Below are 11,180 nucleotides of genomic sequence, written 5' to 3' on the forward strand. Positions count from 1 at the left end.
AATCCCGGAATATAGGCAGTCCCCGGGTTACGGACATTCGACTTACGGACAATCCGTACTTACGGACGGGGTCCACAGTTCTCCTAAATGTACAGGCAGCTGCCGGTACATTTAGGAGAACTGTGGCTGCAGCGGCCCTATGTCCTTTTAAATCCCCGCTGCTCTCTGCGCCTGTGTTGGCGGAGGCAGCGGGGACACAGACCGCTGCATACCGCCGATGCCCCACGTACCTCTGCTGATGTGCCGGCTTCCTCTTCAGCCGTTCCGTCGGCTTCCCCAGTCCGGACGATTCTCCGGTCTCCTGGTCCGGCCGTGGCTTCCCTGCTCCGCCCCCCTGCCTACTCTTAATTGCAGGCTGGGAGCCATAGCCAGCCTGCTGTTGGATATTGTAAAATGCAATTGCCAATAGCAAGCTGGCTATTGCACCCGCCCACTGTCTGCTGTCAATCAGCATGGGGGGACCTGATAGAGAACTTTCTGCTTCAGGCCCTTCCTCTGCTGACTCACAGCAGGCAGTGGGCAGATTCAATAGCCAGCCTGCTATTGGCTATTGCAATTTGAAATATCCAATAGCAGGCTGGCTATGGCTCACAGCATTAAAATACAAAAAAAAAAGTTTAAAAAATTAAATTAAAAAGACAAAAGAAATGTAAAAAAAGTAAAGAAAAAGTTAAATAAATAAAAATTAAAAATGCAAATAAATAATAAAAAATTAAGTTTATAAAAAAAATTAAAAATAGAGAAAAACTTTTTTTGCAGTGTCATTTTAAATAAAATGTTTTTTTTTATTATATTATAATCTTCTGAACAACAGGAACAGACAGCAAAAGAACCGTGATCCTTCCCTATGCTATCCAAAACTAAAAAATTTTTTTTGGCTGGAGTTACACTTAAAAAATGTACCTGTTCCAACTTACATACAAATTCAACTTAAGTACAAACCTAAAGTACCTAACTTGTATGTAACCCGGGGACTGCCTGTATCATTGAAATGTTTAAATCCACACATAAGGGCAGGAAAAAAAGAAATGGAATTTTAGATTTTAGATACCTGAATGTCACCAGTAATAGGATGCGAGTGTGATTTTACAGCTTCAGTGGGCTGAAAAAGAAAATAGTTTTTCAAAGCACGCATTATTTTGAATGCAATTTTTTCACAAAACAGTCATGTTGGTATCTTTCACGGTTTGCATTGATTGCATAAAAGTAAATGACCTGTTGCAAAGACAATTTCACCTGCCCAGTAACATCATTGCAGCATCTAGAGCACCAGAAGGAACACTCGTGACAGTCACTAGCGATGCACAGAAAGTCACTGACATTGACAACAGATGCATTCAATAAAATAAATGAAGGATAAAGATAATGGAGGAAACGGGCAGCTCCTGAATATTTTATGTGCACAGCTGTCAGTTCTCTCACTTCATGTTGCTGGATCTAGTCCCGGCATCTTTGCCATAGTGTGTCCTTTTTCACTGACTGCAGAACAGGCATGTCCAAATGTGCCAGTGATGTCATCAAATGATACATTTAACTGCATTGCAATGGGACAGCCTATTTCAGCCTTTGTCAGGTTCCCTCTGCAGTTTAGCAATCAAGTCCTAATGGCTATTATGACTGCAATCCTGGTAATATTAATTGAGGAAACACAAACCTCCTTGCAGGGTTTTTTTTGTGAAAAGTGGGCACTCCTTAGTCTCCGTGCCGTGTGGAAGCTTAAGTCTATCAACACTTACACAAAGGGTACACACTAATGCATGAAAGCTAAGGCCTTGCTCACACAAAGCGCGTTCCAGGAGCAGAGCAGTTACAGACCGGATCAAAACTGCGTCCAATGTATTCCAATGGTATTTTGGTCTCTAGTGCACACCGCAGCGTTCAGTTCCAGATCATGTAAAAACTCAGTGCAAGTCTATGGGGGTAGAACTCAGAAACTGAAATGTCCCCATTTTGAAGCCTTATATGCAATTAATTGGGCATAAAAAGTATATGCGGATCCAGGTACTGCCCTGGGGGACATGTATCAATGAAAAAAACACTTTTAAAAAATTAATTTTTGGGTGTTTAGTGCCTGGGGGGTCCCCTTTCACTGACCGTAAAGTGGCGCATCTGTATGATGTATAGAACCTGCTAGATTCTTTTCCAAAAAATTATAAAGAAGATGTCAGCATTTCATGAGCAACTACCTACAAGGAGTACACGCAGAGATATTTCATAAATATGTTAAATTATATCTAAAGTCCCTTGTCTTTCTAACTTTAGAACGCTAGAAAATTATGCAAAAGATTAATTAAAAACCCATCAATCATATTTGTCTTTAAATGTATTGACCATTCATATTTACCTTACTGCTGTGTCTTTTCTTGCTCACTGAAGGGGAGCCAGGCTGACCAGGGCTAGGGACTGCACTGGAGGCTGCTGATGTTGTTCCGGAATGTATATATGATCCTTTCTCCATTGCAGAAGACACAACAGAAGGTGTCTGCTGCTGGGAAACCTTCTGGAGTTCAGCTGCTAACTGTTTTGGATCCACTCCAGGCGACTTTGTTTTTTCCACTGTAATTTTATACATAAAACATAAGGACTTCATAGAAAAGTAGCATTGCATTTGGGACAATTTTACCAATGTACTTCTAACTGTTAAAGCCTCACATAAATGACTTTATAAGACTTTTTAAACCTATGTACTAATCCTGGTTTGTGAACATTGTACATGTATATACATGCAATATAAGAAGACCTCCTATTTTGTTTGCAATCACTTTTAATATTACACTTCAGCATTAATGGATATTTATCCCATATAGGCTTTAATAATTTGTACCTGTCAGCTGCGGGTCTACTGATTTGTGAAAAACCTTGTGATTACTTGTAATTCCATAGAGAACTGTTTATTATATTTTGGGTCAGACAAGGCTTTCTTTTGCTAGTTTTCTCTAGTTTTTTCCTAATTTTATCTTCAGGTGTTTTTTTTAACTAGTGATTTTTTTAACCACTTTAGGACCACCATATGTACATACATCATGGTCCTAAAGTGATTAAAACAAGATCATGGCAGCAGCACTAGCCACAATCTTGGTATCATTTTTTTCAGTCGACTGCTGGCTTTCACATACCCGATCACTTGTAGGGGCCTGAGAAGGTGCTGCCTCGCTTTGCCGCTATGTATTTCTGGCTTCATTGTCCCTTGTGCAGGCCCGGGACCGGCAAGACTGGTGAAGACAGGTGGACTGGGGGGAGAGCAGCACACACCCACTGTGTGAACTCACCTCTGGTAACTGAACCCAGAAGGCATGAGGATTCTGTCACTACTGGTTTTGGGCTGTATTTCCTCCAGGCATAGCAGCCAGAGGAGAAGCTAGTAAAGCCTTATCTGCTTCACCAGCTTCAGTGAGGTCCATAGGTAACACTAGGGGTCTATTAGACCCGCGATGTCTCCATAAAGAGCAACTGTTACTTCCATGCTACCACATAGAGGGCTAATAAGCCTCTCTTTCAAGTCTGATCCCTTCTATCTTCACCTTGTAAAATGCTCTCTGCACCTTTTCTTCTACAATAGTGTCCTCTCTCCTATCCTGTCCTCTCCTTATTGCTGCACTCATCAGCTCCTGCTAATTCTGAAACCACATGCTGACATAACTTCCAGGACACTGGAACATATGTACTCATATAAATCTCACTGCAGTCTTACTTTACTCACCTTCCTGCTTCTCCTATATATTTTCCCTAATCCTGACCCTTTACTAGCTTCCACCCCCATACCTGGTACCCTCCTTCCTTTAAAAGCAGCAACAACCCACACAGTCTAGTTGTTATTCCCCTTCTTTCGAGAACCAGCCCCCCTTTTCATGTGCCCTCTGGAATGTATGCGCTGACTATAACAAAGTCATCCCTGTACATTCATTTTTTATCTCCAAAACCTTTAACCGCTTGAAGATGAGGTGTTTAGACCCCATTCCTGGCCAGGCCATTTTCAGTATTAAGCGCTGCGGTACTTTGACTGAAATTAATGTTATAAAAAATTTTGGGGACAGATAGAGCTTTATTTTGGTGGTATTTAATCACCTTTGATTAATTGTGGGCATAGTGTTCTGTTTAGGCTTTTCTTCTTCTTTTTTTTTCTCTGTATATCTCTATGGGTTGGACTCGATGGACTTGTGTCTTTTTTCAACCTGACTAACTAAGTAACTATGTAACCACTGGGGTTTTTATTTTTTACTATATTTCGGAAAAAATACTGAAAACATTGGGGAAAAAAGTTTATTTTTAATTGTTAGGAAACAATTATTATTACAGAATGTTTTGGTAAAATATTAAAGACGGGGTCACAACGGGTAAATAGACATGAAAAATGTCAAGCTTAAAAATTGCACTCACCCGCGAAATCGCAAAAAACTACCATACCCAAAATTGACCATAAGCGACACTTTAAAAGAGTTTACCGCTCCTCTGTTTAGTGTTATCAGTGATTAATGGACCTAGAATTATTGCTGCGATGTTTGCGGTGATATGTAACATGTGCAGTGAAATGGGCGCAATCGTCGTTTTCGCAGGTATGCGCACATGACACATGTTTTCATGTGTGTATGTATGGGTGGGAACTTTAAAAAAAAAAAAGTTAAATTCTTTTTTATGTGTAACTAACTAATTTTTTTTCCTATTTTTTTTTCACTTAACTTTATTGCTATCACATAGGGGCTAAGAAACCCCCCATGTGATAGCAAAGAGGATGTGACAGGTCCTCTTTATGGAGACATCCAGGGTCACCAACACCCCTAATGTCACCTAGGGACCCCCCCCAAAGAAGCTGATGAAGCAGAGATCTGCTTCATCAGCTTCTCTCCAGCTTCTGAAGGCGGAGAGTGACACAAGAATGCGGAAGTGATGTAATATACATCACTTCCGCATTCTGACAGCGGAGGTGGGACCGGAGGGAGATCGTGAACCAATCTCCCTCTGATCCTCTGTGACAGAGGCACTATGCTGGTCCCAGGCTCACACCGGGCACAGTGGAGCCCGGGACCAGCGTGACATCGGGAGGGGGGAGAGGGGGACACGTCCCGGCAGCTTATACAAGCGATCCGCCAGCTCTATAGCCGGCGGATCGCTTGTATGTTAACAGGCATCGCTGCCTGTTTTAAAATGTTCGGTCTTTCCCGTTCACAAGTGGGCTAAAGACGCCTGCTCAGATCTAGACAGAACGGCTGGCCGGGAGGTAGTTAATCTACTTGCCATTCCCAAAACCTGGCTTCAGGAAACCTGACTCTGCCTCTCCAGCTGCCCTCTCTCGTGGTGGCATCTACTGGGCTCACTCAACCAGACCCAGTGGACAAAATGGAGTTGCAGTTGGAGTCCTTCTATCCATACTAAGTACTTTTGATGTTCTCTCCACACCTCTCTCAATCAATCTCCTATTTTGATGTTGCTGTATTTGTCTTTTCTCCCAGTTTCTCTGAGGATCGCTGTGATTTGCTGGTCAACAATAGCAACATTACGCTTCTTTGATGACTTCTCTGCCTGGCTACCCTACTTTCTCTCCTTTGAAATACCCACTATCATTCTTGTTGATAGCCTCCCATGGGTTCTAACACCATCTCTAGACAATGACACCCAGATCTGTCTCTAACCCTCAGCTTACCCCTTCAGTTTCACTATTTATTAACTGACATACCAGTTTCGATGTCACACCACTTCCTAAAACTCAATCTTTCCAAAAACGTGCAATATTACTCCCATGCCCCCCAACTTTTTCATTGAGATCAATAGCACAACTATAAGTTCCTCCCCTCATGCCAGGGTGCTAGGCACAATCCTGTACTCTGACCCATCCTTTCAGCCCCACATTCAATCACTGTTCTAATCTTGCAACCTTCACCTCATAAAATTTCCAGAATATGCCCCTTCTTAGCAAATTACATCACCAAGGTACAAATTAAGTCTCTGGTTATCTTTCATGTAGACTATTGTGACTCCCTCCTCACTGGCCTACCTCAACACAGGCTATCCCCCTTCAGTGTGTCATATGAATTCTGCTGCCAGACTCATCCACCTTATAAACCACTAATTTCTCACCAGTCTTCTTTGCCCATACCTCCAGTGGCTTCTTTGCCAATGCCTCCACTGGATTCCTCTCACCCAATGAATAAAACTCAAAATACTGACAACCACATACAAAGCCATCCTCAACTCAGTCCTAAGCTACATCACAAACCTTGTATAAAAATATCACCATTAACCACCCTCTTTATCCCTCCAAAGACCTCATACTCTCTAGCATCCTTGTCACCTCCTCCAATACCTTCAGGACTTCTCTAGAGCTTCTTTCACCTTCTGGAACATCTTCTGGAACTCCCTACCTCAATCTACCTAGCTATCTTGTACTCAGTCACCCTACTTAGTTATCTGAACCTAGCATTTTCACAGATCTAAGAATGGGCAAACTAAATAACCAGATCTGGCCAGTTCCCCTCAGGCAGCTGCAGCTGGAAGTCATACCACCACTGAATTGCAGCATCCTGCTTGTTTGTTTCACATTCCAAATAAACTGGTTGTCAGAGATCCCAGGTGACCTCAATAACCAAATAAGATCATGACCAAATTTAGTCAATTTACATCACCGAGGTAACCTGGTGCTGCGTTGTCACAGCAGTGGCAGAAAACTATCATTTGTGATGGGAGTAATGGCAGAAGATGATTGTCATGGTGCAGGTTATTCTGTCAGCAGGTCATCGAGGTGTTATTCATTGCAATTGATGTTGGATCTACATTGCTGAGTGACATGATTGATGTTAGATTTCAGGGGACAATGTTTGTTAATTTTTTTTTTTAATAAAAGATATCTTTACAGTGTCTGTGTGTTTATATTCTATTCTACTTAGTAATGTTACTAATGTTGTGAACAAGTAACATGGGGTATTATGTTCCCCTTACTCTTTCATGTAGGGTGAGGTCAGGCTACTGGAGGCCCCCCTACTTTAAATGTTTCAAAAATTTACTCCGAAAGACATGGTGTGGGGCCCCCTCCATATCCATAGCTATACTTAAAAAAACAAAACAATTTTAATTGTAATTTCTAATGTAAAAACTGATGACATGTTACTAGGTAACACATGGGAATATTAGGAATATATTGTATAATTGTATGTTTTATACTAATTTCAGCTCATGTATACCTCTCATGGATCATAGCATTTTCTTTTCTGCAATGGGCCTATTGATTGTGTAATCATTTTTGTAATTACAAAATATAATAAAGTAACAAATATATCCTTTATTAGAATAAACAAAGACTTTCTTTTGCAATATTTGGTAGCAAACATTATTTTAGTATATTTTAGTGTGACAAATTAGAAAAAAATATTTATGTATTTTTTTTGTTTATTAGCTGAAAATAACTAATGTTACTGTAAATAAAAAAGGGACATTTTATTCTAGAATTTGTATTTTTTATGATGAACTAAAGTCAAATTTCTGGTACAAAGCATGGAACAGTTATTTACAAATTTTAAAAAAAGCTTTTTAAGAAAGAAAAATGTATGTTTTTTTACTGTGTCACTACAAACATAAACAAAGTAAATTCAAACAAGAAAATGTACTTTAATAACAAAAATAATAGTAAACAAAATAATAGAAAGGAGAAAAGAAAAGGAAAGTGTTGATTAGAGCTGATTTTGATTACCCAAAGATCAATAGGGCACCATTACATTAGGTAGCATTTCAAAAGAAAAAACATTTTTTTTGGTGAATTGATACAATGTATTTTTAATGTACACTGCAACAAGTGTTCACAGGCTTGTTTTATTACAGGGGCCAGTCAGTGTTCTTGCGACACAGACTACGACCCAACTGTTAAAATAATGACTACTCACAGTGATTTCCCAACTTCTGGAGCTACAGCAAAGGTAAGAAAACCAGATACCAAGCTACGTCAATAAAGGTCTTTTCTTGGCCGTACCTGGTATGTCCAAGGTCCATAAATGGTTAATGAACAATTAATAAACAGTAAACATCTATAACAGATTTCTATTTCTTTCTACTGATTTTAGATTGCAAAACACAGAAACAACCCAAGCATGTGACTTACCTGCTTTCCCTGGTTCATGCAGCTCTAAGTTCTGAGGCGTTTCAGAATTGGATAGCATGTTGATATCTCTGAGAGAAATGGGGAAAGAAAACCTGAGAACCTGTGCTTTATCTTATTTACATTGCATTAAAGGGTTGAATGTTGACTAATGTTTTAGCTCAGCAACAGTATTACTCATGTTATTCCACATAGCTGTCAGTGCCAGTTTACCTATCAGTAAGGCAGAGACAGAACAAGCTTAGATATAAAGGATGTGAGATAAAGAAGGTTTATCAATGACAGTTTCTCATTCTAATAGTAAGCATTTAGTACAGGAGCATTTATTTTTTATTTTCCACACACGTTAAAATCTAAATTTTTGATTGTAAATTTTTGGATTTTAAAATTTTGGATAGTAAAATTATATATTTGCTGAAAGCAGAGGCCCTGTAGAATAAAAAATTATAGAAAGGAGAAAAGAAGAGTTGAATTTTGTCACACGATATTTGTGCAAATGATTATCACAACAATATTTTTAGGAAAAAAACACTAAAATTAATTTTAGTGCACACATACACAATAGAATACCCACATTTTTTGTATGAACTAAAAGATAGGGTTATGTTGAGTAAATAGATACCAAACATGTCAATTGTTAAAATTGTTTGCGCCCGTGCAATGGTGAAAAACTTTAGGGTCTATTCACGAAGCTGCCAAAGGATCTAGCTATAGCTTCGGCCGATCCTTCGGCTAGCTTCGGCCCCAGGACCCCTTCGGTTCAGTAGAACCGAAGGGGTGCTGTACGGGCTATTCACATGGCTCCGTGTCAGAATAAAGAAAAAAAAAAGAAAAAGCAGTGTTTCTCTCCAGGGCGGCCGGGAGCAGGAGGCTCCCAGAGCACCCAGGAGAGTTTTTTTTCTTTTTTTTGATGGCAGCAGAGCCGCCGGACAATAGAAAACTATTGGGTGGAGCTAGCTGTCACTGCTAGCTCCGCCCAATAATTTATATTTACTTTTTTTAACTTTTTAAACTATTTTTCTGTTCTGCTCGGTCCCTCTGAGGGACCGAGCAGAACAGCCGAGCCGAATGCCGCTCAGCGGCATTTGGCTTTTCACTCACTGCTGTTCGGCATCTATAAGAATAGGCCGAACAGCAGTGAGTAGCCTGCCGGTGGTTCGGCTCAGCCGATCCAGATGTTGGAAATTCATGGTTATACCTATCCGGTATGGGGAAATAATCATTTACATACAAGTGCATACCCTACGCAGCATGTTAATTTGCATGCAGATGGGGTGGTGTTGGACAGGGTTTATTATTTTTTACTTTAAATGTATGCATTTTTCTTCTGTTGTTAATTAATATTGTTTTCGCAGCTACTCAACCACTTCATGCCCGATGTAATTTCTTACTATTTGCACACAAGATAAAATCTGAATTTTTGGCTAGAAAACTACTTTAAACCTCCAAACAATGATATATTTTCTGAAAGCAGAGGCCCTGTAGAAAAGCAAAAGGCTAGTTGCAATTTTTTATGTTCCATAGTATTTGCACAATTGCTTATCAAATCAGCATTTTTAGGATAAAATACACTACAATGAAATTTGGTGCATAGAAATAGAATACAATACCCAATTTTTTATTAAAATATAAAATATGGAGTCATGCTTGGTAAATACATACCAAACATGTCAAGCCTTAAAATTGCATGCATCCGTGAAACCGCAAAAAAACTACAATACCCCAAATTATCCATAGGGGACACTTTAAAAGCTTTTACTGCTCATCAGTTTAGTATTACCAGTGATTGATGGCCTTAGAATTATTGCCCGCACTCCGATGTTTGCAACAATATTTAACATGTGTGGCACAATTTTCTTTTTTTACACGTAGTGCGTTTGCGTTATATGTGCATGCACGTGGGGGTCGGGGAATTTAAAAATGTTTTTGCATTTCTTTTATTTTTTTATGTTACTTTCATTTTATAACTTTTTTTTTACACTTAACTATTGCTATCACATAGAAGCTGACATCCGCTTCCCTTGCTTCTTCTCCTAGCTCTAAGAGTTGTGGAATGTGCACCGTGACACTGGAAGTGATGTAATACACATCACTTCCTGGTCCAGTGATCGGAAGGGGAGATCAGCAGCTGGAAGCACGGGGGCAGTGGACCACGAGGAAGCCGGCGGAGGCAGCGGAGGGGAGTGGGCACACAGCGCAGCACAGTATAAGCAATCCGACGGCTGTACAGCGGTCGCATTGCTTGTATTTAAACAGCAATCGGCTGCTGTTTAATTACTAGCCGTCCATGGCCGTTCCTGAACGGCTGGACAGGAGCCTTATAGGAGCGAGCGGGAGGGCGTCTCACACTTAGTTGAGCTATCCGGCAATGGAGCCACAACTAAAATGCTTTTATTCTTCTATGAGATTTTATCCAATGTAAGTTAATAAACTCTATTGATTTCAAACAAGTTTTGTAGTTTCGGCTGTGTCATTGGCACCCAAAAAGGCCAATATAACTGTATTCTTTTCTATATACGGTATATGTATAAAATATTAATTTACAAAAGTGTATTACAGTGTGTATTTATGTTACAAATTATACAATGCATGCTGGGCTTTTCAAAAAGAAAGCATAAAACTACCGAGAAATTTGATAGCAATTTTTAGTAAAACTATTTTATTTATTTATTTGATTAAAAAGAGAGTAAATCATAAAATTTTATTTCTAGTTCAAAATATAATCAACAAATAAAGTAAAGATATATATAAAAACCTTTAACAAACATGAAAATACAGTGTGCATATTTAAAATATTTCTATGATGCAGGGGACATGAGTCTAAACTGTTTTTAAAAAATGTCCCCCATAATTTCGCCCATTAACAGAAATTGTGTAATGGTCTAGTAGGTACTCCTGACCAAAAGTGCAATTATTTACTGAAACAAAGGAAGATGATGATGAACTCACAGTCTTACACATATTTCTGCTTCCCCACTTGATTGACTAATGATACTTTGAACTTCTTCATATGTCTTTGAAGTTAATGGGAAACCATTCCATTCTAAAATGTGCATTGCTGGAAAAAATGGTCACATATTGTTATTTAATTTTAAATATT

At 39.4% G+C, this 11,180-nt stretch overlaps 1 protein-coding gene across 1 annotated transcript in view; it reads right to left on the reverse strand.

Moving 5' to 3' along the window:
- PCLO (piccolo presynaptic cytomatrix protein) overlaps nt 1-11,180 on the reverse strand; it is a 118,245-nt gene that overhangs the window by 30,501 nt on the left and 76,564 nt on the right. The window contains exons 10-13 of the mRNA XM_018568486.1: nt 11,030-11,138; nt 8,084-8,151; nt 2,345-2,556; nt 1,052-1,102 (exon numbers count right to left, since the gene is read on the reverse strand). Of these exons, the coding sequence (XP_018423988.1) occupies nt 1,052-1,102; nt 2,345-2,556; nt 8,084-8,151; nt 11,030-11,138 (440 nt within the window). The remainder of the gene's footprint in view (nt 1-1,051; nt 1,103-2,344; nt 2,557-8,083; nt 8,152-11,029; nt 11,139-11,180) is intronic.

The sequence above is a fragment of the Nanorana parkeri genome, unplaced genomic scaffold (genome assembly GCF_000935625.1).
Source record: "Nanorana parkeri isolate BGI_ZX_2015 unplaced genomic scaffold, ASM93562v1 scaffold1196, whole genome shotgun sequence".
NCBI lineage: Eukaryota > Metazoa > Chordata > Amphibia > Anura > Dicroglossidae > Nanorana > Nanorana parkeri.